Source organism: Oncorhynchus gorbuscha, linkage group LG14 (genome assembly GCF_021184085.1).
Source record: "Oncorhynchus gorbuscha isolate QuinsamMale2020 ecotype Even-year linkage group LG14, OgorEven_v1.0, whole genome shotgun sequence".
In the NCBI taxonomy this organism is placed as follows: Eukaryota; Metazoa; Chordata; class Actinopteri; order Salmoniformes; family Salmonidae; genus Oncorhynchus; species Oncorhynchus gorbuscha.
Genome location: NC_060186.1, coordinates 76,046,802 through 76,073,477, shown reverse-complemented (window position 1 = coordinate 76,073,477; position 26,676 = coordinate 76,046,802). Strand labels below are relative to the sequence as shown.

Here is a 26,676-nt window from a genome sequence, read left to right as displayed (position 1 = left end):
TCTCATCTTTTTAATTGGGAGAACTTGCACAATTGGTGGCTGACTAAATACTTTTTGCCCCACTGTATGTATATATATATATATGGGATGTTGTATATAGCATTAAAACAAGATAATTTGTAAGTTGCTCTGGATAAGAGCGTCTGCTAAATGACTTAAATGTAAATGTAAATAAATATTTGTCCATCCTTTTCTGCTATGCTTGCAGGTGTGTATAATACTGTGAGCCTAATCAAAAGTATTTATAACGAATTAAACAAAATGTACATGTTGTAACGTTTAAACGTAAAATGTTTTAAGTATTTGTTTTACACTGCATGGATCACCGGTGCAGTTGAATGCCGCACTCAAAATGTATTGTAGTGGAGTAGCCAGCCTGAATGCCTCACTCAAAATGTATTGTAGTGGAGTAGCCAGCCTGAATGCCTCATCAAAATGTATTGTAGTGGAGTAGCCAGCCTGAATGCCTCATCAAAATGTATTGTAGTGGAGTAGCCAGCCTAGGCTACTAATCAAATGCTGCTGTAAATGGGCTTACGTGTGGTTATTCATTGTCAAACTTTAAAAACCGAACCCAGACTGCAACATTGTAGTAGCCTAGCGAGGACTGTGTCGTGTAGCCTAGCGAGGACTGTGTCGTGTAGCCTAGCGAGGACTGTGTCGTGTAGCCTAGCGAGGACTGTGTCGTGTAGCCTAGCGAGGACTGTGTCGTGTAGCCTAGCGAGGACTGTGTCGTGTAGCCTAGCGAGGACTGTGTCGTGTAGCCTAGCGAGGACTGTGTCGTGTAGCCTAGCGAGGACTGTGTCATGTGTCTGTACACTTTCCCTCCGCTGAGCGCTGTGAACGGGACACACAAATTGATGTTGAATTCACCAATGGTGAATACATTCTACATTCTACGTATGGTCCTTCTGGTCATTCTACATTCTACGTATGGTCCTTCTGGTCATTCTACATTCTACGTATGGTCCTTCTGGTCATTCTACATTCTACGTATGGTCCTTCTGGTCATTCTACATTCTACGTATGGTCCTTCTGGTCATTCTACATTCTACGTATGGTCCTTCTGGTCATTCTACATTCTACGTGGTCCTTCTGGTCATTCTACATTCTACGTACGGTCCTTCTGGTCATTCTACATTCTACGTACGGTCCTTCTGGTCATTCTACATTCTACGTATGGTCCTTCTGGTCATTCTACATTCTACGTATGGTCCTTCTGGTCATTCTACATTCTACGTATGGTCCTTCTGTAGCTCAGTTGGTAGAGCATGGCGCTTGTAACGCCAGGGTAGTGGGTTCGATTCCCGGGACCACCCATATGTAGAATGTATGCACACATGACTAAGTCGCTTTGGATAAAAGCGTCTGCTAAATGGCATATATTATTATTATTATATTACCAATGAGAGCTCATCAGGCTACACTTTCATAAAGTTGTTGACTCATTTATACTCCCTTGTGACCACTATTTGTCCCGCAGGCCTTGTTTGACGTGTACACTAGCGTATTAGCTAGCCACGTCATGACTGACTTGTGATCATTCCCAGCCTTGCCTTTCAGTGATTCGTTTTCTTAGATATGGAATCATTTAAAACTAACGGTGCATCCCGAATGGGTTGTGGAAGGACAATGTACCAGGCCAGCTGGGATTTGTAATATGTTTGACTCAAAGAAAAACAGGTATTGGTGAATGATATCACGTATGCATTAAACTGGATCCATCTTCTGCCAACAAGTAGTTAAAACACACAACTAAATGTCATGACAAATTTAACAAAATAAAATACATTTGTCTTCAGATAAACTCCATAAATGGATATATTGTCCACTTCACTAAGGGTATGCAACAAAATACAGAATTAACCACCAACACTTTTTAAAGGATAAAATAGTTTTATTTATAGTCTCATAGTAAAGGTAGGCCTCAACTTGCAAGACAATTCTTGGCAGTATGTACAACATACTTGTAATTTCCATGGAATGGAATCAAAGATCTATCTAGTATACACTAACCATACTCTAAAAAAAGGGGGTGGGAGGGGAAATAAATGGGGGGGGGGGGATATACACACATTTCCTAGATGCAAAATGCTTCTTTTTTAGTTGAGTCAGCGACATTTAAGATTTTACTGTGTAATTCACAACATATTGACTTAATTTTCTCCTCATATTGAAAAATAAAATAAAGATGGACTACCTTTTGATAATCCATATCTATTTCATACTTTGAAGGAAAACTACAAGTGACAAATTGGTATTTTTCAATGATTTGTGAGAATACAAAATGCATCACATTTTTTTTTTTTGAGAACTTGAAAACATCCAATCAATAACCATTTTTATTTTTATTTTATCAAGATTCCTAACTTTTGCTCTGCCACCTAAATTCATTCACTAGTTCAAAGCTAAAGGACGAAATACGATACAAGTTTTGGAATCTTTTTTTCATAACATCAATTATTTTCCACAAAGGGGATGATATTTAATTTCTAAAACGTGTCAAAATGGAAAAGATCTGCAATCCTGTTGGCCTGAGGTTTGTTTATCACATCAAAAGTACTTTTTTTGTGTGTGGGACAAAAAAAAAAAAACTACAAATGTTTTGAAGGTATGCCTCTCCAACCGACAGGACGACTCTTCTAAGCGTGTGTATAAATTCTAAAACAGGTTCTTATCAAGATAAATTGATGAAATAAACAAAAGTATTACGTGTTCTCAGTGCTTGGAGTACGCCTCCCTCTCTTCTCTCCGTAGTTTTCAGCCGAGAGGAGAGAGTACGTAGTAGAGGGTACAAAAGCATCGAGTCCTTTAGGTAGTGAAGCTGCCTCATGTTGGGGTTTTGGATAGTTGCTGAGAGATACCAAAGCTGTGAAGTCAGAGCGAGAGAGAGCGAGAGAGAGCGAGAGAGAGCGAGAGAGAGCGAGAGAGAGAGAGAGGACAGAAAAGGAAGAAAGGAACCGACAAGGGAAAAAAAAATAAACAGAAGCTTTGCACGTCCTATTCTAAAATCAGTGTCCTTTTCTTCCTCCCAGCTGGCTTCCCTCCCTCCCCAGGGGATGGCGTGATGAAAGAAAGTCAGTATAGACAGATCGGCAGGGACGGATGGCGTCTGCATTCTCCAGCGAGAGCACATTCAGCGATATGCAGGGAGGGAGGGAAGGAGGAGGTGGTAGTGAGAAACAGAGGAGCAGCACCGACTACTGGACCAGTAACTGTGCATGCAGTACCCCTCCACGCCAGGCGTGGCGCTGTGGGCTGGCCCGTCGCTCTAGCTGGCCTCCACTCGGAGCTTCTTCCTGGGGGCGGGGGGTTCCTCTGGCTCGGACTCGGAGCTGGAGTCAGAGCCTCCGTCGAAAGCAGACACAGCGCTGCCTTTAGGGTTGGTGTACAGGCTGCTGTCTGAAGAACTGTAGCTGGCCTGGAGCTGGGTCGAACCCTTCACCTTCTCCAGGGCACGCACTGCAAGGAAATAGACAAAAGAAAAGGAAAGGGGTGTGAGAAGAGAGGGAAGAGGGAATACAGAAAGAGGTGGAAGAAGAGAGAGGGAAGAGGGAATACAGAAAGGGGTGGAAGAAGAGAGAGGGAAGAGGGAATACAGAAAGGGGTGGAAGAAGAGAGAGGGAAGAGGGAATACAGAAAGGGGTGGAAGAAGAGAGAGGGAAGAGGGAATACAGAAAGGGGTGGGAGAAGAGGGAATACAGAAAGGGGTGGAAGAAGAGAGAGGGAAGAGGGAATACAGAAAGGGGGAGAAGAGGGAATACAGAAAGGGGTGGGAAGAGAAGAGAGAGGGAAGAGGGAATACAGAAAGGGGTGGAAGAAGAGAATACAGAAAGGGGAAGAGGGAATACAGAAAGGGGTGGGAGAAGAGGGAATACAGAAAGGGGTGGAAGAAGAGAGAGGGAAGAGGGAATACAGAAAGGGGTGGGAGAAGAGGGAATACAGAAAGGGGTGGAAGAAGAGAGAGGGAAGAGGGAATACAGAAAGGGGTGGGAGAAGAGGGAATACAGAAAGGGGTGGGAGAAGAGGGAATACAGAAAGGGGTGGGAGAAGAGAGAGGGAAGAGGGAATACAGAAAGGGGTGGGAGAAGAGAGAGGGAAGAGGGAATACAGAAAGGGGTGGGAGAAGAGAGAGGGAAGAGGGAATACAGAAAGGGGTGGGAGAAGAGAGGGAAGAGGGAATACAGAAAGGGGTGGAAGAAGAGAGAGGGAAGAGGGAATACAGAAAGGGGTGGGAGAAATGAAGAGGTCAACATTTGGCCCATAAGCAGACAAACACACAAGCTACAGGTAGATGGTTCGTAGGTACGGTAGATTCTCCATCATACTCACCTTGCTGCTCCAGCAGTGCGTTCTGCCTCTTCAGGTCGTCGATGTCCTGCTGGTGGGTGTGGTTTTTCCTTCTCATGTACTGGATATAGTCCGTGGCTTTGTCTAGAATCTGAGCTCGGGACGCCTGTTTGATAGATTGCTGTTGGAAACAAAGGAAAAACTAATTTGACACGAGGCAAGGGTTGCAGTGACATCACCGACTAACCCCTCCCACCCAGCTACTGTAATACCCCGACTAACCCCTCCCACCCAGCTACTGTAATACCCCGACTAACCCCTCCCACCCAGCTACTGTAATACCCCAACTAACCCCTCCCACCCAGCTACTGTAATACCCCGACTAACCCCTCCCACCCAGCTACTGTAATACCCCAACTAACACTAGCCTTGTTAAACCAGACTGAATACTGAGTTCAGACACCCTATATACACTGCTCAAAAAAATAAAGGGAACACTTAAACAACACAATGTAACTCCAAGTCAATCACACTTCTGTGAAATCAAACTGTCCACTTAGGAAGCAACACTGATTGACAATACATTTCACATGCTGTTGTGCAAATGGAATAGACAACAGGTGGAAATTATAGGCAATTAGCAAGACACCCCCAATAAAGGCCTGGTTCTGCAGGTGGTGACCACAGACCACTTCTCAGTTCCTACGCTTCCTGGCTGATGTTTTGGTCACTTTTGAATGCTGGCGGTGCTTTCACTCTAGTGGTAGCATGAGACGGAGTCTACAACCCACACAAGTGGCTCAGGTAGTGCAGCTCATCCAGAATGGCACATCAATGCGAGCTGTGGCAAGAAGGTTTGCTGTGTCTGTCAGCGTAGTGTCCAGAGCATGGAGGCGCTACCAGGAGACCAGTACATCAGGAAACGTGGAGGAGGCCGTAGGAGGGCAACAACCCAGCAGCAGGACCGCTACCTCTGCCTTTGTGCAAGGAGGAGCAGGAGGAGCACTGCCAGAGCCCTGCAAAATGACCTCCAGCAGAGCCCTGCAAAATGACCTCCAGCAGGCCACAAATGTGCATGTGTCTGCTCAAACGGTCAGAAACAGACTCCATGAGGGTGGTATGAGGGCACGACGTCCACAGGTGGGGATTGTGCTTACAACCCAACACCGTGCAGGACGTTTGGCATTTGCCAGAGAACACCAAGATTGGCAAATTTGCCACTGGCGCCCTGTGCTCTTCACAGACGAAAGCAGGTTCACACTGAGCACATGACAGACGTGACAGAGTCTGGAGACGCCGTGGAGAATGTTCTGCTGCCTGCAACATCCTCCAGCATGACCGGTTTGGCGGTGGGTTAGTCATGGTGTGGGGTGGCATTTCTTTGGGGGGCCGCACAGCCCTCCATGTGCTCGCCAGAGGTAGCCTGACTGCCATTAGGTACCGAGATGAGATCCTCAGACCCCTTGTGAGACCATATGCTGGTGCAGTTGGCCCTGGGTTCCTCCTAATCCAAGACAATGCTAGACCTCATGTGGTTGGAGTGTGTCAGCAGTTCCTGCAAGAGGAAGGCGTTGACGCTATGGACTGGCCCGCCCATTCCTCAGACCTGAATCCAATTGAGCATATCTGGGACATCATGTCTCGCTCCATCCACCACAGACTGTCCAGGAGTTGGCGGATGCTTTAGTCCAGGTGTGGGAGGAGATCCCTCAGGAGACCATCCGCCACCTCATCAGGAGCATGCCCATGCGTTGTAGGGAGGTCATACAGGCACGTGGAGGCCACACACACTACTGAGCCTCATTTTGACTTGTTTTAAGGACATTATATCATTACTACCAGACCCTCCCCCCCGGGGCCACACTACCAGACCCTCCCCCCGGGGCCACACTACCAGACCCTCCCCCCCGGGGCCACACTACCAGACCCTCCCCCCGGGGCCACACTACCAGACCCTCCCCCCGGGGCCACACTACCAGACCCTCCCCCCGGGGCCACACTACCAGACCCTCCCCCCGGGGCCACTATAATGTAGTCCAACAACTGGAGCCTACGCCGTGAATGAAGCTGAAAAGCATGATGATAATGTGACATTTAAATCAATAAAACCTTTCCTTTAACACTTCTGAAAAGGAGAGAACACTTTTTATCAGACTAAATCCAGAATTATCCAGAACTATACAAATGATAAGCCTGGCCGGAACAAAATTCACAAATGTGAAGCTGAATGTGAGCCAAAAATAGTTTACATTTCCATAATTTGACCGTCTGTCACATACGAATTCATCAGTATGTTTTTATGACGAACCAGGCTTCGAGAGGAGGGACAGAGACTGATCAAGTGACTACACAGATCAAAATAGATTTCTATTTTTTTTGTTTGGCATCAGCGGGGACACACCCAGCTTCTCCCAGTCAGTCAGAACCACGCAAAGCCTCGACCCAGCTTCTCCCAGTCAGTCAGAACCACGCAAAGCCTCGACCCAGCTTCTCCCAGTCAGTCAGAACCACGCAAAGCCTCGACCCAGCTTCTCCCAGTCAGTCAGAACCACACAAAGCCTCGACCCAGCTTCTCCCAGTCAGTCAGAACCACGCAAAGCCTCGACCCAGCTTCTCCCAGTCAGTCAGAACCACAAAGCCTCGACCCAGCTTCTCCCAGTCAGTCAGAACCACGCAAAGCCTCGACCCAGCTTCTCCCAGTCAGTCAGAACCACAAAGCCTCGACCCAGCTTCTCCCAGTCAGTCAGAACCACACAAAGCCTTTACTCTCATAACAACGATGAAGTCTACGAGAACATAAGACATCTCCACAAACCCATGAGCAACTTCCTGCTCACAGACATCAACCAAAGATGGTGGATCAATGCTGTGGTCTTACTCAGGCCAAGTACCATGCTGTGGTCTTACTCAGGCCAAGTACCATTTCCAATGGCCAAGTACCATTGGAAATAAATGTGCACAGTTCCAGTCTGCTTAAGGAGTGGTTCTCCCATAGGCACCAATGCAATAGCAGCTGGGTCTGGACTGTTTAGTTCAGTGACTGTGGAGGAACCAGGTAACAGCTGGCTCTGGTCTGTTTAGTTCAGTGACTGTAGAGGAACCAGAAAAAAGAACCAATGAAATGTCTCGCTTTTTCTTCCGCCTCTGCATCAACAAATACAGAATTCAAATCGGTCAAGGCTGAAACGATTGGCTCTTCACAGTTTGGAATCGATTCAAATATTGCACACCAACCTGACCCGCCAGCTCTGTATACGGAGGTCATCAGACAACATCTGCGGGTGACCTTTAACGGTTCCCTTCCAACCCCCCCCCCTCCCTCCTGTCCACCCTCCTCCCGAGTTAGGGATGACAGGACTATGAGGGGGAGTTCTTTGGTTTGAAAAGTTAACAGGGTGCTGTGCCTGATCATAGCCTGGGCAGTTGGGCACGCTCCGATGCCCTCAATGTCAAGAGATGTCAAAACAGGAAGCAGCAACAGATTTAGTCATAACTTCCTGCCGTTAGCCTGTGTGTCTGTTTAGAACATATCTCATATCTCCTCCCCATCACTCCTCGCGCTTCCATGTCATAACGAGCTTTCTATTGGATACACTGAAGGAAGTAGCTCTGTTTTCTGTGGCATTATTTAAAAATATTAATTACAGCAACACAAACCTACATATCTCAACATATTAGATATCGTAACACATTGCACTTACATTCACTTTGTTTACCCATATTGCATTTGAACAATCCTCAGAATGATAATTCCATGACACACAGAGAGCCATGCATTTAGAGAGTGGGGACATGGAGGTTTCTGCATTATGATGATTGACATGACACTAGAAAATAAATGACAGCCATGTTAACACCCCATCAACATTCCACGGCAGTCTTACGTCAGACAGCGCGACGATTCCGCCTGCACTGGTCCCTGTTGAGGGACGAGCGTCGCGTAGGACTGACGCCACCTGATGTAAGACAATGCATTACATGAGGGATAGAATGTTCAGAAGGAGAATTAGGATGCATTTACATGACACTACAACATTCTATGGCAGCCATGTTAGAACCCCATTAACATTACATGAGGAATATTTCAACAATGCTATGCAACGGAATGTCTAGAATTACAACACTCCAAATTCAAAAAAAAAAAAAAAAAGTGTCCCAACTCTAAATACATTGCTCTGAACAAACAACAAAAACAATCCTTCCCTCCCCAAAAGGATCCCCTCTCCCTAAAAGCGTTGGGTTTTTACCTCTCTACCAACCTTTTCCCCTTGCAAGGCGGGCACCGAGTCCCGCAGGCTGTGAAAGCTGTCTTTGATGTGATCCCTACGCTTGCGCTCCAGTGCATTGTGGTGTGCTCGTTTGTCTGCCTGCAATGAGAGAAAGTCAGAGGGGGAGGGGGGGGGGTCCAGGGAGGTTAGGACTAGAGGTTGACCGATTAATCGTAACGGCCGATTAATTAAAGCCGATTACAGGTTCATAACAAATCTGTAATCGCCATTTTTGGCCACCGATTATGGCCAACTACATACATTGCACTCCACAAGGAGACTGTGGCAGGCTGACTACCTGTTATGAGAGTGTAGCAAGGAGCTAGCTAGCATTAAACTTATCTTATAAAAAACAAGCAAACATAATCACTAGTTAAACTAGTAATATCATCAACCATGTGTCATTATCGAGCTTGTCCTGCGTTGCATATAATCGATGCGGTGCCTGTTGATTCAATGATAAATCACAGCCTACTTCGCCAAACGGGTGATGATTAAACAATCGCATTCGCGAAAAAAAGCACTGTCGTTGCACCAATGTGTACCTAACCATAAACATCCAACGAGAATAAATGTTTTGTTTTTGAAATGATAGTTTCCGGATTTGACCATATTAATGACCAAAGGCTCGTACTTCTGTGTGTTTATTATATTAGAGTTAAGTCTATGCTTTGATATAGCAGTCTGACTGAACGGTGGTAGGCAGCAGCAGGATCGTAAGCATTCATTCAAACAGCACTTTCCTGCATTTGCCAGTAGCTCTATGCTATGCTTCAAGCATTGCGCTGTTTATGACTTCAAGCCTATCAACTCCCAAGATCAGGCTGGCAATACTATAGTGCCTATAAGAACATCCAATAGTCAAAGGTATATGAAATACAAATGGTATAGAGATAAATAGTCCTTTAATAAGTACAACCTAAAACTTCTTACTGGGGATATTGAAGTCTCATGTTAAAAGGAACCACCAGCTTTCATATGTCCTCATGTTCTGAGCAAGGAACTGAAACGTTAGCTTTCTTACATGGCACATATTGCACTTTTACTTTCTTCTCCAACACTTTGTTTTTGCATTATTTAAAACAAATTGAACATGTTTAATTATTTCTTTGATAATGTAATACTAAATAGATTTTTATTGATGTAAGTTAAAATAAGTGTTCATTCAGTATTGTTGTAATTGTCATTATTACATACATTAAAATGTATTAATAAAAAATAATAAATCAAATTCGGCCTATTAATCTCTATCAGCTTTTTTTGGTCCTCCAATAAAATCGGTATCAGCGTTGAAAAATCACAAACCGTCCCCACCAAGCTTCAGCGACAAACCGTCCCCACCAAGCTTCAGCGACAAACCGTCCCCACCAAGCTTCAGCGACAAACCGTCCCCACCAAGCTTCAGCGACAAACCGTCCCCACCAAGCTTCAGCGACAAACCGTCCCCACCAAGCTTCAGCGACAAACCGTCCCCACCAAGCTTCAGCGACAAACCGTCCCCACCAAGCTTCAGCGACAAACCGTCCCCATGAATCCCTACCAGCACCAGTTCAGAGTCGTGTGTGTGTGTGGCCTGTCCAAGACTGGGCAGGCAGTGAGTTGGCGAGGCAGCTAAGGAGTTGTTCACGGAGGAAACTGACTGCCACCATAGATCTAGAATATTCATTTATGATTATATTCTACATTCATTTCTATGGTTGTTTATTTCTACAATTGGTATAGTAACACTGGCACCACCCCACCCCACGAGTGACTAGAACTGACCCCAGCACAGCTGTGTTCTTCTGGGTTTGACTAGAACTGACCCCAGGGTGGAGAAAGACACTAAACCCATTCAGATGAGGTGAAAGGGTGGGTGAGGGGTAAAATGGTGAACTCGTGTTTTAGTGTTCCTGTTTCTAATTCGCCTACACCTGACAACTAGGACTAAATGACAAATTATTAGGAGTTCTGTTCTGGGTTAGGACTGGTATTTAAGAACTTGGGGATTTGTTATTTGGCACTGTAACATGGGGGATGACTCTGTATAGATGAATTTACTGATGCTGGTGTGTTCTTATACAGTGAAATGTGTCTTCAGATTATCTGTTTTTGTTATGCATCGTAAAGGCCTATTCTATTTGTTACGGGACATTTCATAAACTGTTTGTCACGGCCTAACAGTGGGCACATTTTGTGGTTTAGGCGTATGGCTATATATACAGCCTGTTCTGAACACAAACCTCAATTATCCCTGTGATCTGCCATCTTGAGAGGATCACCTTTAGTCTCTATAGAACACACACAGAACAGACATCTAGTGGGGATCATCTACCCAACACTGAGACAGCCCTCCCTCAGCCACGCCATACTGCTGCCAGGGCCTCATCTACCCAACACAGAGACAGAACTCAGACAGCCCTCCCTCAGCCACACCATACTGTTGCCAGGGCCTCATCTACCCAACACAGAGACAGCCCTCCCTCAGCCACACCATACTGTTGCCAGGGCCTCATCTACCCAACACAGACAGCCCTCCCTCAGCCACACCATACTGTTGCCAGGGCCTCATCTACCCAACACAGAGACAGCCCTCCCTCAGCCACACCATACTGTTGCCAGGGCCTCATCTACCCAACACAGAGACAGCCCTCCCTCAGCCACACCATACTGCTGCCAGGGCCTCATCTACCCAACACAGAGACAGCCCTCCCTCAGCCACGCCATACTGTTGCCAGGGCCTCATCTACCCAACACAGAGACAGCCCTCCCTCAGCCACACCATAGTGCTGCCAGGGCCTCATCTAACTAACACAGACAGCCCTCCCTCAGCCACACCATACTGTTGCCAGGGCCTCATCTACCCAACACAGAGACAGCCCTCCCTCAGCCACACCATACTGTTGCCAGGGCCTCATCTACCCAACACAGAGACAGCCCTCCCTCAGCCACACCATAGTGCTGCCAGGGCCTCATCTAACTAACACAGACAGCCCTCCCTCAGCCACACCATACTGTTGCCAGGGCCTCATCTACCCAACACAGAGACAGCCCTCCCTCAGCCACACCATACTGTTGCCAGGGCCTCATCTACCCAACACAGAGACAGCCCTCCCTCAGCCACACCATACTGCTGCCAGGGCCTCATCTACCCAACACAGAGACAGCCCTCCCTCAGCCACGCCATACTGTTGCCAGGGCCTCATCTACCCAACACAGAGACAGCCCTCCCTCAGCCACACCATAGTGCTGCCAGGGCCTCATCTAACTAACACACATAGCTAGTGTCCCAAATGCCTCTAATCCCCATGTAGTACACTACTTTTGACCAGGACCGATAGGGTATAGGGTACCATTTGGGACGCATCCATAGTTAGTCCATGTCTCTCTACACACCAGACTGAACAATAGGAGGTTTGACAGGCTTCAGCCACCAAATAGATATACTGCACTGAGTGACTATCAGGCCTGTGAAACCCATTCAGTCAGGCCTCAAAGTAATTTATTTTATTTTATGCACATTCTCATCCACTGTAAAAACACTCGTAGCCTTTAGATATTTACAAGATGTTACGTGACTAGGGCTAGGCCCAGAGCAACAGTAGCTCCCAAAAGGTCCTAGACTTTGACTCATAACCAATTATGTACTGTATATAAACCCTGGATTGCTGATGCTGCGTATTGGCCAGAGAGAGGCTGGTCATATTGGCACTCCCCAGAAGGAGCAATCCTCCATAGGAAACAATGGAATTCTAGTGTGTCAATCAAGCAAGTCTCTTCTTATTAGTGTCCTTTAGTAGTGGTTTCTTTGCAGCAATTAGACCATGAAGTTCTGATTCACACAGTCTCCTCTGAACACGTGATGTTGAGACGTCTTTTACTTGAACCCTGAAGCATTTACTTGGAGTGCAATTTCTGATGTGCAGTTCAATGAATTTATCCTCTGCAGCGGAGGTAACTCTGGGTCTTCCTTTCCTGTGGTGGTCCTCATGAGAGACGGTTTCATCATAGCGCTCGATGGTTTTTGCAACTGCACTTGATGAAACTTTAAAAAGTTGACATTTTTCAGATTAAGACATGAAGGTCAGTCAAAGAATGTCATTTCTCTTCGCTTATTTGAGCTGTTCTTGCCATAACATGGACTTTTACCAAATAGGGCCGTCTTCTGTATACGACCCCTAACTTGTCACAACACAACGGATTGTCTCAAACTCATGAAGGAAAGAAATTCCACAAATTAACTTAACAAGGCACACCTGTTAATTGAAATGCATTCCAGGTAACTACCTCAGGAAGCTGGTTGAGAGAATTCCAAGAGTGTACAAAGCTGTCGTCAAGGCAAAGGGTGGCTACTTTGAAGAATCTAAAATATATTTTGATTCCATGTGTGTTTTTTCATAGTTTTGACATCTTCACTATTATTCAACAATGTAGAAAATAGTACAAAGAAAAACCCTTGAGCAGGTGTCCAACTTTTGACTTGTACTATGTGTATATATTATTATTATTATTATTATTATATTTATAAAATGGCAAACCAAATAATAAATGCATTTCTATAGCTTCCAAAATATTTTTCAGAATGGTGATGGAGGCACGTTGGCTTCAAAACAGTGCCCTGTCAATCATCTAGTATATATATTGTCAGATGCAGTGGATCAATAAAGGTTACGAGACAGTGTGTTTTGGTTCCAACTTGTCTACAGGGTTTGGCCAGGCCTGTGTGAAAGTATCATTAGGATTGGAAGCCCCACCAAATCTCTATGACAAGTTATTAGAGCAATGCATGAAGAGTCTGGAACTAACCCTGGGGGAAACAGCAGCTGCCCTGGGGTCTGGGACTAACCCTGGGGGAAACAGCAGCTGCCCTGGGGTCTGGGACTAACCCTGGGGGAAACAGCAGCTGCCCTGGGGTCTGGGACTAACCCTGGGGGAAACAGCAGCTGCCCTGGGGTCTGGGACTAACCCTGGGGGAAACAGCAGCTGCCCTGGGGTCTGGGACTAACCCTGGGGGAAACAGCAGCTGCCCTGGGGTCTGGGACTAACCCTGTGGGGAAACAGCAGCTGCCCTGGGGTCTGGGACTAACCCTGTGGGGAAACAGCAGCTGCCCTAGGGTCTGGGACTAACCCTGTGGGGAAACAGCAGCTGCCCTAGGGTCTGGGACATGTAGTGAGGCTCTACAGCTGTCCTAGGGTCTGGGACATGTAGTGAGGCTCTACAGCTGTCCTGGGGTCTGGGACATGTAGTGAGGCTCTACAGCTGTCCTGGGGTCTGGGACATGTAGTGAGGCTCTACAGCTGTCCTGGGGTCTGGGACATGTAGTGAGGCTCTACAGCTGTCCTGGGGTCTGGGACATGTAGTGAGGCTCTACAGCTGTCCTGGGGTCTGGGACATGTAGTGAGGCTCTACAGCTGTCCTGGGGTCTGGGACATGTAGTGAGGCTCTACAGCTGTCCTGGGGTCTGGGACATGTAGTGAGGCTCTACAGCTGTCCTGGGGTCTGGGACATGTAGTGAGGCTCTACAGCTGTCCTGGGGTCTGGGACATGTAGTGAGGCTCTACAGCTGTCCTGGGGTCTGGGACATGTAGTGAGGCTCTACAGCTGTCCTGGGGTCTGGGACATGTAGTGAGGCTCTACAGCTGTCCTGGGGTCTGGGACATGTAGTGAGGCTCTACAGCTGTCCTGGGGTCTGGGACATGTAGTGAGGCTCTACAGCTGTCCTGGGGTCTGGGACATGTAGTGAGGCTCTACAGCTGTCCTGGGGTCTGGGACATGTAGTGAGGCTCTACAGCTGTCCTGGGGTCTGGGACATGTAGTGAGGCTCTACAGCTGTCCTGGGGTCTGGGACATGTAGTGAGGCTCTACAGCTGTCCTGGGGTCTGGGACATGTAGTGAGGCTCTACAGCTGTCCTGGGGTCTGGGACATGTAGTGAGGCTCTACAGCTGTGTTCAATACTAATTTACTGATGTCGGTTAGATTAATTTAATTCCATCTTGTTAATTTCTTTCGTTCTGTGATATCAATGAGCAGTTTCTCTAGAGATAAAACGGATCAAGCCCAAACTGTGCGATGTAGCAGGAAGTTGTAGTTTCCAACAGGCCAATAGTCTACATAGTTTAGCGCAGAAAACAAGGTAATTAACTACAATTCCCATAATCCATTGCGCACCTACCTGGCCAGTCTGTGTGGGGGCAGATACGGAGAAAAGCAAGAAGATGCGATCGAGAAAAGTTGCTTGGCGAGGTATCTCTACCTGAAAATACATCATCTAAGTAAGGATGGGTAAAACTGCCAGCCTATCAGATTGAGGCTGTTTAGAGGGCAAACTCAGTATTAGGAAGGTGTTCTTAATGTTTTGCACACTCAGTGTATATCTAGGCTTATCTAACGACACAGTACTGTCTATCGAGTAATTTCCAAATAAGAGGGAAGAGCATTCTGTGTCACCAGGCAGTCATCTCCAGTTACTTAAACGCACAATATCACACCGTCTGTTCATACAACCGATAGCATGCTTCTCAATGGCTTAGTTAGACCCAATCACTCGCATTCTATTCATACAACCGATAGCATGCTTCTCAATGGCTTAGTTAGACCCAATCACTCGCATTCTATTCATACAGCTGACCATCAGCATGACAAAATGTTGGGTGACGGATGTAACCGTGGTTCCCTGAGTAGAGTAACGGGGAGGGTCGCCAAATGACCTATGGGAACCTCCTCCCCCTCCACACAAATCAAATTTATATAGACCTTCGTACATCAGCTGATCCCAAAAGTGCTGTACAGAAACCCAGCCTAAAAACCCAAACAGCAAGCAATGCAGGTGTAGAAGCACAGTGGCTAGGTGAAACTCCCTAGAAAGGCCAACACCTAGGACCTGTGATTAAGATGCTTAATATCAAAAGATGTGTACAGTCACGCCCTTAATGTACACATGTGACCTGTCACTATAAGACGACAGTGTAGCGTGACATACTGTTTATGATGTAGCGCAAGACCCCACGGATGTGGAGGAACCAAATGAAAGCGTGGCGACCCATTACATCCGTAACTCGGTGTTCTCTTTCATTTTCATAACGGGGTCACCAAACGAAATATGGGAGAGGCTGTCATTTATTTCTTTATTTATTGTCATTTGCTATATTGATCACAGCTGAACTACAAGCGAGAGAGTGGTAACGCTGGATCAAAGGGCTGGTGTGGCTACGTGTCAACAAGCAACAACAACAACAAAAAGGTACAACAGACAAGGATGGAAATGCCCGACAAAAAACTAACAAAAATAATGTTAGCTAATATGGTCAGGCACAATAACATGAGTGGATTAGAATTTTTTTAAATCAACTACTAACAGCACCGAAAATCAACTACTAACAGCACCGAAAATCAACTACTAACAGCACCAATTCGAGTCGTTGAAAAATCACAATTCCGTAAGAAAGTAATCCAAAACGGTATTAATAATATTAATCTCATAATGTAAAAAAACAAAAACGTGAGAGTGAAGAAAATACAACGCCACAATCGCCTTTTTATAGTGCCAGGTCACATGGGTACAGTAAGGGTGTGGCGTGACTATAAACAGCTTTGGTATTAAGCATCTCAAATCACATGGCGTGAAGGGGGAGGAGGTTCCCATAGGTCGTTCAGCGACCAATTACAAAAACGGAAGAAAACCTCCAATTGTTGCTGAGTGGAGTAAGTGTTTGAATCCCAAATCACGCACACTTTCCTTTGTAGTGCACTACTTTTGACGAGGGCCCATAGGACTCCAGCCAAAAGTAGTGCACTATACAGGGAACAGGGTGCCACGCGGGACAAATGAATAGTGAAGTAGACTAGAGTACAGTAGTATAGCAGACGTAACTGTTCAACTAAACCAGTGGCACCCTGCATTGTGCTGAAGGTCTTCAGAACTACGTTGCATTGAGAGACAGCAGGTCACTGACTGCACTTCCAACATGGTCATTCTGACACTTAGAATAACGTGTCACTAAACAGCTAGATACTTCTGGTGCTGATACAAACAGTGTCCGTACACTATGTCCTGTTATGAGAGGTCTCATCCCTTATCAGTGTGTGTTCCACTTAATAACAATGTTCCTCGGGGACTGACTAGGTGGGTCCCAGTGGAATCTATTGTCTTACAGGAGCCAGTATGTCTGGGTTAACTATGTAAAAACTAAAAAGATATATCTCAGATATGGGTCACATCACATCTCACGTTTGAGACTCATTAAAAACAGATTTATGAGGAAATCGATTGGAACCGTCGACAACAAAGATTATTTTGTAGGTTACATGAAAGTGAGATGTGCAAAAAAACACAGTCTAATTGTTCTCATAGTCCAATCCTCATCCAAATGGTCAACCATGATACATAATTGTTTTGAATATCATATTGTAAGTTGAACTATTTGTGGAGTTTGAAAAATATGACATAAAAGCCCCATGCCTAGATGATTAGTGTTCACTGTGTATCGAGAACATTCGGCAGCTAAATGTTAAGTCGATGCGAATCAGTTTGATAAAGACTAGGCCTAGCTGACAGGGGAAAAAAACATGATGTGCTGGTATGCAAAGTACTGTATGTCCTGAAACCAGCATGCGCGTTTTCTTCGCCGGTATGCAACGTGGCCGCGTCATTCGTTCAGCCTGCCAGCAGCCCAGTAAGTACACTGACCTGTCCAGTAAATATGGCACTAATCACTAGCTAGCTGAAACACGCAGACAAGAATATAGCTGCGAGCAGCAATGAATGGGGTTCAGAAGATGAAAGGACAAGATCAGTTGGATAACAAAACAAGCACCATCTTTCCTGTATGTTCAATCAGTGACAGCATTACCATGTTTCTCTCTCAAGTTTAATGCTGAAGTTTAATGCTGGAAGTTGGTAATCTTTGAATGCAGCTGGTAATTATTCTTAAAGTCTAAAGTCATTAACATAGAGTTTATAACTGCCAGGTCGCAGTTGCAAATGAGAACTTGTTCTCAACTAGCCTACCTGGTTAAATAAAGGTGAAATAAATAAAATAAAAAATAAATATAGCATAGCAATTCAGAGGTCAATTTGACTAATGGTTTATGTTAAGATGAGTGAAATATTTTCAGTGCTACTTTGAACGAAGCAGCTAATCATTATTATATTTATTAGATGCTATATAGCAAATCTGCAGTCAATTTCACATAATTTTTAACGTTAGCATATTTGCTAACATGCATCTATTAGGTACAGTGCGACCATTGAAGACTGATGTAAGGTGTTTAAATAAAAGAAATCTGGAGTGAATCTGGCGTAAGTCTTCTCCTCATGAACCAATCGCAGATCATCTTAGGCACGTCCATGATGACAAGCTTTAAATCGATTGGCCACTGTGGAGTGGATTTACAGTGGTTTAAATAAACATGTAAAAATCAGACATCTTTTGACCAATCCCTTGGGCTCAATGATGACAAGCTTTAAATTGATTGGCCAGTGTGGAGTGGATTTACAGTAGTTTAAATAAACATGTAAAAATCAGACATCTTTTGACCAATCCCTTGGGCTCAAACTAATTTAAGACATGTACCATGGGCCCAATATTCTAAATTTGGTGTCATTTGGACCTATGGTTCATGAGAAGATTTTTTAAAAGTAATGACACGTTTGTTTTTTTAATATGTGCTAATATGCATGTACTGGTATAGGTGTGACCATGTTTGAATACACCAGCGTTATCTTCTCAAACTCTCTCTGGACTATTGTGAATTTGGTGTTTATTTGTACGTATAATTACAAAATTACAACAACAAAAATTACAGAGCCAGAGGAAAATCCACATGCTGGAATTGGTTCAGCATGAGGAAATACACCTACATACAAAGTTAAGTCTGTGTGAAACGTAAATGACTTAAATGTAAATGGGGCGACGGATATGTGGGTTTAAGTGAGAAGGCCTATAACAGAGCCACTTATAGGCCAATCCGTGCCATTCTTTTAGATCCAGTTACTCATGGCCTCTAGGTTGTGTGCCAAATAATACATTTAAAAAATGTAACTACAGCATAGATTGCTATGTCAAGAAAAAAGGGATCCAGCCGCAAGGGATCCAACTGCAAGGCGCTATTTAGGGTGGTTTTTCTGGGAAGTAAAGCCTTGGAATTTTGCTTAAATTCATCCAAAATGTTAGCTTATAACAGTGAACCTTTTTTCGTGGGATACACAAGGCAATTCTAGGTCTTGTGGCATATTTTGGTTAAACTATCCCCAATTAAATGGAATTGCAACCCTATGCAAGCACAGTGCATCCTTCCATCACGTGGGGCAGTGCATCCTTCCATCACGTGGGGCAGTGCATCCTTCCATCACGTGGGGCAGTGCATCCTTCCATCACGTGGGGCAGTGCATCCTTCCATCACGTGGGGCAGTGCATCCTTCCATCACGTGGGGCAGTGCATCCTTCCATCACGTGGGGCAGTGCATCCTTCCATCACGTGGGGCAGTGCATCCTTCCATCACGTGGGGCAGTGCATCCTTCCATCACGTGGGGCAGTGCATCCTTCCATCACGTGGGGCAGTGCATCCTTCCATCACGTGGGGCAGTGCATCCTTCCATCACGTGGGGCAGTGCATCCTTCCATCACGTGGGGCAGTGCATCCTTCCATCACGTGGGGCAGTGCATCCTTCCATCACGTGGGGCAGTGCATCCTTCCATCACGTGGGGCAGTGCATCCTTCCATCACGTGGGGCAGTGCATCCTTCCATCACGTGGGGCAGTGCATTCTTCCATCACGTGGGGCAGTGCATTCTTCCATCACGTGGGGCAGTGCATCCTTCCATCACGTGGGGCAGTGCATCCTTCCATCACGTGGGGCAGTGCATCCTTCCATCACGTGGGGCAGTGCATCCTTCCATCACGTGGGGCAGTGCATCCTTCCATCACGTGGGGCAGTGCATCCTTCCATCACATGGGGCAGTGCATCCTTCCATCACATGGGGCAGTGCATCCTTCCATCACATGGGGCAGTGCATTCTTCCATCACATGTACAGCTGATTCTCAAGATCTTACACACTAACGAGATGCTATTGAGTCCACACTACCATACAGTCTGAGCCAAGGACTACATGCTCCCTGGTAAGTTGATTACAATACTGGGTGGGGTGAATATATTTTACGTGACATATGTACATTTTATAAAATGTAATATTTTGTCATTTTTTGTTCGCTAGTAAATAGTAGCCTTTCAGCAAAGTGCGTTTAAATTAGAGGTCGACCAATTAAATCGGAATGGCCGATTAAGTTTTCATAACAATCGGAAATCGGTATTTTTGTGCGCCAATTTTTTTATAACCGACTTTCCTTTCAATGACGGCCTAGGAATGGTGCGTTAACTGCCTCGTTCAGGGGCACAACATATTTTCACCTTGTCAGCTCGGGGGATTCAATCTTGCAACCTTACAGTTAACTAGTCCAACGCAATAACGACCTGCCTCTCTCTCGTTGCACTCCACAAGGAGACTGCCTGTTACAGGAATGCAGTAAGCCATGGTAAGTTGCTAGCTAGCATTAAAGTTACCCTATAAAAAAAAATCATAATCACTAATTAACTACACATGGTTGATGATATTACTAGATATTATCTAGCGTGCTTTGCATATAATCTGACTGAGCATACAAGCAACTAAGTATCTGACTGAGCGGTGGTAGGCAGAAGCAGGCGCGTAAACATTCAAACGACACTTTCGTGCGTTTTTCCAGCAGCTCTTCGTTGTGCGTCAAGCATTGCGCTGTTTATGACTTCAAGCCTATCAACTCCCGAGATGAGGCTGGTGTAACCAAAGTGAAATGGCTAGCTAGTTAGCGCACGCTAATAGCGTGTCAAACGTCACTCGCTCTGAGCCTTCTAGTGGTTGATCCCCTTGCTCTGCATGGGTAACGCTGCTTCGATGGTGGCTGTTGTCGTTGTGTTGCTGGTTCAAGCCCAGGGAGGAGCGAGGAGAGGGACGGAAGCTATACTGTTACACTGGCAATACTAAAGTGCCTATAAGAACATCCAATAGTCAAAGGTTAATGAAATACAAATGGTATAGAGAGAAATAGTCCTATAATAAACTACAACCTAGAACGTGGGAATATTGAAGAATCATGTTAAAAGGAAACACCAGCTTTCATATGTTCTCATGTTCTGAGCAAGGAACTGAAACGTTAGCTTTCTTACATGGCACATATTGTACTTTTACTTTATTCTCCAACACTGTTTTTACATTATTTAAACCAAACATGTCATTATTTACTTGAGGCTAAATTGATTTTATTGATGTATTATATTAAGTTAAAATAAGTGTTCATTCAGTTGTTGTAATAGTCATTATTACAACAGAAATTAAATTGGCTGATTAATCGGTATCGGCTTTTTTGGTCCTCCAATAATCGGTATCGGCGTCGAAAAATCATAGCCGGTCGACCTCTAGTTTAAATCATTTCTAACTTGTTAACAATTTCCACTAGTTAGTTTTTGCTACCATGTGGGTTTTAGCTTGCTTGAGCCTGCTAAGTGAGGAGTGTTAATTGCCCGTTTTCCATACACGTTTCTTTTTAAAACATGTATCTTACAAAGGAGTTGTTTAATCTAACTGATTAACTATTTGTGTACATTGTATTTGAGAATTAACTTATTTTTTTTCTAATCTTTACAGGAAAATTCCACTGGCACTCTGATGTGTGGAGACATTTCACTGCAGCTAATGTAGAAGAAAAAGTGGTGTACATTTACAAATACTGTGCCAAATCATATGTGAAGAACGCAACAACGATGCAGAATCTGGCCAAGTGCATAAAGTTCCCTCAGCGCTCACAACAAGCAACCTCTGACAATAGTCCCTCTACTTCTATTCGAGGTGAAAATGATGAATCAGACACCTTACTGATAGCAACAGCTCATGGTCCTCCTGGAATCAGAAGTTTTGACTCAATGGAGGAACAGAGTCAGAAATGCTGATGAATGTCTTGCTCAAGCTGTGTATGCAACTGGTTCACCTCTGATGCTCACAGGCAATGTGTATTGGAAGAGATTTCTGAATGTTCTTCGCCCAGCATGCACCCCTCCAACCAGACATGCTTTATCTACTAATTTGCTGGATGCAGAGCTCAACAGAGTTCAAGTGAAGGTTGAGCAAATCAGAGAAAGCAGACTGTATTGCAATCATCTCTGATGGGTGGTCGAATGTTTGTGGGCAAGTAATAATTAACTATATCATCTCCACCCCTCAACCAGTATTCTACAAGAGCACAGACAGGGGAAAACAGACACACTGGTCTCTACATTGCAGATGAGCTGAAGGCAGTCATCAATGACCTTGGACCACAGAAGGTATTTGCACTGGTGACAGACAATGTTGTGAACATGAAGGCTGCTTGGTCTAAAGTGGAGGAGCCCTACCCTCCCATCACACCCATTGGCTGTGCTGCTCATGCATTGAATCTGCTCCTCAAGGACAACATAGCACTGAAAACAAGAGAGCCAAGGAAATGGTTAGGTATGTGAAGGGTCATCAAGTTAAGGCAGCAATCTGCCTCACCAAGCAAAGTGAGAAGAATAAGGAGGCTGCCCAGCAACACCCATTGGGGTGGTGTGGTCATCACGTTGATATGGTCTCCTGGTGGGGAAGGAGTCTCTCCAAGAAGTGGTCATATCACAGTCTGCTGATATGGACAGCCCCATCAAGAGGATCCACCTGAATGATGTATTTTGGGAGAGAGTGGTAAGCAGCCTGAAACCTATAGCAGTAGCCATTGGACAGATTGAGGGAGACAATGCGATCCTGTCTGATGTTCACTCTGCTTGTAGATGTAAGAGAAGAAATCCTTACTGCCCTGCCAACTTCACCGTTGCTCCATGCAGAGCGAACAGCAGTTCTGAAATACATCAAAAAGCGTGAAGACTTCTACCTGAAGCCCATACATGTCGGACCCCAAGTCTGCTGGCAAGAGCATCCTGTTTGATGCAGAGATCAACAAGGCCTATGGTGTCATCACTACCGTGTCTCGCCACCTTGGCCTGGATGAGGGCAAGGTTCTTGGCAGTCTGGCAAAGTACACTTCCAAGCAAGGGCTTTGGGATGGAGATGCAATATGCCAACATATCTCATCAGTCATCTGGTGGAAGGGACTTAGTGGATCTGAGGCTCTTTCCCCTGTTGTCTCCCTCATCCTCTAAATCCCACCAACATCAGCCGCCTCAGACTGCAGCTGGTCCTTGTTTGGGAACACACACATCAAAGCACGCAACAGGCTGACAAATACAAGGGTTGAAAAATTGGTGGCCATTCAGAGACATTTGAGGCTTTTTGAGCCTGACAATGAGTCATCCTCAACTAGGTTGGAAAGTGACAGTGAAGCGGAAGCCTCAGAGTCTAATGTTAAAAAGGTGGACATTGATGAGGTCCATGGAGAAGACATGGACGCCCGAGAGGAAGACAACCAAAGCTTTAGTTTCTAGACTATCATTTTACAGATGTTGAATGATCCCCAGATGCGATGGGATCATTGGGGATCATTCAATATTCCCTTTCTTTTGTTGTTGCAGTGAAATCATCCCATGTGAAGAGTCAACTCATTTAATTAAAAGTTCAATTCGTAACTAAATAATTTATATATTTCTTTTGGTAGGATTCAATCAATTGAAATTATGTCTACTTATGAGGTAAAAGGTTTATGTTTCTGTCTCCATATGGTAAATATATCCAAAGCAAAAATCCAATTACATTTAAAATTGGATTAATATTAATGTGCATATCTTTCTGTTAATTCCCATATATTCTCATATATTCTCATTAATTCCCATATATTCCCATATATTCTCATTAATTCCCATATATTCCCATATATTCTCATTAATTCCCATATATTCTCATTAATTCCCATATATTCTCATTAGTTCCCATATATTCTCATTAGTTCCCATATATTCTCATTAATTCCCATATATTCCCATTAATTCCCATATATTCTCATTAATTCCCATATATTCTCATTAATTCCCATATATTCTCATTAATTCCCATATATTCTCATTAATTCCCATATATTCTCATTAATTCCCATATATTCTCATTAATTCCCATATATTCTCATTAATTCCCATATATTCTCATTAATTCCCATATATTCTCATTAATTCCCATATATTCTCATTAATTCCCATATATTCTCATTAATTCCCATATATTCTCATATATTCTCATTAATTCCCATATATTCTCATTAATTCCCATATATTCTCATTAATTCCCATATATTCTCATTAATTCCCATATTCTCATTAATTTCCATATATTTCCATTAATTCCCATGGGTAATTTCCATCTGAATATTCCCCAAAATGTGCAACCTTAGTCGTGAGTACCGAGCTCCCTGCCATCCAGGTCCTCTATACCTGGTGGTGTCAGAGGAAAGCCCCCCAAAAATGGTGAAAGATTCCAGCCACCCAAGCCAGACTGTTCTCTCTGCTACCGCACATCAAGCTGTACAAAGTGAAATGTCTGGAACCAACAGGACCCTAAACAGCTTCTACCCCCAAGCCATAAGACTGCTAAACATTTGATTAACTATTTAGCGAAACTCTTGCACTGACACAAACACCCATACTGACGCCATACACACTCACCACATACTCTGCTGCGACTGTCTATTATTTATCCCGTTGCCTAGTCACTATAACCCTACTTATATGTACATAGCTACCTCAATTACATAGTGCATCGACTTGGTAGTGGTACTCCCTGTATATAGCCATGTTTTCGTTACACACTCTTTATTCCTTGGGTCACTATTTCTACTTTTTGTTTTATCTTTAACTCTGCATTGTTAGGACCGGCCCTGTAAGTAAGCATTTCACTGTTGGTCTACACCTGTCGTTAACTCTGCATTGTTAGGACCGGCCCTGTAAGTAAGCATTTCACTGTTGGTCTACACCTGTCGTTAACTCTGCATTGTTAGGACCGGCCCTGTAAGTAAGCATTTCACTGTTGGTCTACACCTGTCGTTAACTGTGCATTGTTAGGACCGGCCCTGTAAGTAAGCATTTCACTGTTGGTCTACACCTGTCGTTAACTCTGCATTGTTAGGACCGGCCCTGTAAGTAAGCATTTCACTGTTGGTCTACACCTGTCGTTAACTCTGCATTGTTAGGACCGGCCCTGTAAGTAAGCATTTCACTGTTGGTCTACACCTGTCGTTAACTCTGCATTGTTAGGACCGGCCCTGTAAGTAAGCATTTCACTGTTGGTCTACACCTGTCGTTAACTGTGCATTGTTAGGACCGGCCCTGTAAGTAAGCATTTCACTGTTGGTCTACACCTGTCGTTAACTCTGCATTGTTAGGACCGGCCCTGTAAGTAAGCATTTCACTGTTGGTCTACACCTGTCGTTAACTCTGCATTGTTAGGACCGGCCCTGTAAGTAAGCATTTCACTGTTGGTCTACACCTGTCGTTAACTCTGCATTGTTAGGACCGGCCCTGTAAGTAAGCATTTCACTGTTGGTCTACACCTGTCGTTTAAGAAGCACGTGACAAATAAATACAATGATATCATTTTCACTCTGAATCTCCTAAAAACAAACAGTGGCTCCGTGACTTCCCCGTTCCTTACTTGACGATGCAGTCACTTATTAACTAAACAGATACTGTTGTCACTAGCCAGCTAGTAAATTCCAATTTCAAAAGCATCACATTGGCCATTTAATTGCCACTTCATGATTAAACAGATGCGCTTTTTGACAAATTTTCACTTCTAGGTCATCTGGTCATGAACAGCCTAGGAGAAGCTGGTTAGTATTTTTTGTATCTATGCTTCGGCTTGCTGCCGTGTTTTTTCAGGATTGGATTTATTCTAAATATAGCATAACTTCCGTGTCTCCCCTTTAGCCGCACGTGGGATGAACATACACTTCAATATACAGATAAGATGATGTGTGTGAAAGCAAAAACATCGGCTTGATGGATATATCCCAGGCATTATGTAAAAGTAAAATCATAGTTGCCACAGGACAAATTGCCAACTCCTGTCCAAACCCCCCAGTTTTCAGCTACCTCCTTCTGGCTACTAGTTACATCCTCCATGTGTGTGTGTAGTGTGTGTGTGTGGTGTGTGTAGTGTGTATGTGTGTGTGTGTGTGTGTGTGTGTATGTGTAGTGTGTGTGGTGTGTGTGTGTGTGTAGTGTGTAATGGTATATTCGGGGGAGGGGGGGGGGGTATGTGGCTAGGTTTGCATGCTAGTTAACAACATGGTTGGTTGATTTATTCTCACTCACTAAAAAAAATGCAACAAACCCTTTTATTCCGCCACAGTATCCATTCCCACCATCACTTGCTAAGTTTACCGGGAATGTGTATCATCTAACGTTAGCTAGTAGGAGGAACATATATATATATACATATATATTTTTTTTTTAAATGTTTTTTTTTTATATGATCACGGCATCATTCCAATACATTTGATATAATTCCAATACATTTGTGATATATTTAACATTACGCACCACATTGTGATATCTCGGTGAGTCTTCCTGTAAAAAGAAACAGAACAGAAAAGTACGATTGTAGGCCACAATTCCATGTAGCTTGATCTGGCTAACTAGCTAATTTAGTTAGCAATCAATTACCCCCCCATCCCAACCCCACCCCCAATATAATTGCAGCAAACCTAATGCAAATAATATCTGTAGCTCGCTGGTAAGTGAACATAAATCCATGTGTGACTACTAACCTTTTATGAGCTGTTGATGTGTTTGTGGATTAACGTTAGCTCGCTACCAGTTACTGTACTAGCCGGGTAGTTAGCAACTCGCTAGCAGCCACGGGTTCATCAATACTAGGCTTCTTCTTTTAAATGGCTCGTTACCGAGTCAACAAGCTATAGCAAAGTAACGAAATATATACATTTTACTCACGTCACTATCGACTTCGATGTCATCGTTATCACTCATTCTTCGGTGAAATGGTGAATTTAAAATGAAAGGATTAGCTCACAACATGAAGCAAACACCTGACGATGAGGAAAATGCACAGACAAGACAAGACCTCTTCTCCCTTACAGTCAAGAACGAAAGAAATAAGACCAAACGAACACTATTTTACACGTGACTGCCTCA

The 26,676-nt window shown here is 44.4% G+C and overlaps 1 protein-coding gene across 8 annotated transcripts; it reads right to left on the bottom strand.

The window, feature by feature from the left end:
* Positions 1 to 1,876: 1,876 nt before the first annotated feature.
* On the bottom strand, positions 1,877 to 26,676 carry LOC123995411 (protein max). 8 transcript variants are annotated; one of them, XM_046298996.1, is made up of 6 exons: positions 26,476 to 26,672; positions 26,065 to 26,091; positions 8,550 to 8,657; positions 8,175 to 8,246; positions 4,333 to 4,471; positions 1,877 to 3,462 (listed from the first exon to the last, which is right to left on the bottom strand). In XM_046298996.1, the coding sequence occupies exons 1-6, from the start codon at positions 26,509 to 26,511 to the stop codon at positions 3,272 to 3,274; spliced, it is 573 nt and encodes a 190-aa protein (XP_046154952.1). In that variant the 5' UTR covers positions 26,512 to 26,672; the 3' UTR covers positions 1,877 to 3,271. The 8 variants fall into 8 exon arrangements, with proteins under 8 accessions (XP_046154952.1, XP_046154951.1, XP_046154954.1 ...); XM_046298995.1 differs by having other exon boundaries at positions 8,538 to 8,657; positions 26,476 to 26,669; XM_046298998.1 differs by lacking the exon at positions 26,065 to 26,091 and having other exon boundaries at positions 26,476 to 26,674.

Excerpts from the sequence above, each read along its gene's own strand:
- LOC123995411 (XM_046298995.1), bottom strand. The coding sequence starts at position 26,511 with ATGAGTGATAACGATGACATCGAAGTCGATAGTGAC. Across the intron at positions 26,092-26,475 it reads ACATCGAAGTCGATAGTGAC|GAAGACTCACCGAGATATCA; the intron begins GTGAGTAAAATG and ends TTCTTTTTACAG. Across the intron at positions 8,658-26,064 it reads CACCGAGATATCACAATGTG|GCAGACAAACGAGCACACCA; the intron begins GTGCGTAATGTT and ends CTCTCATTGCAG.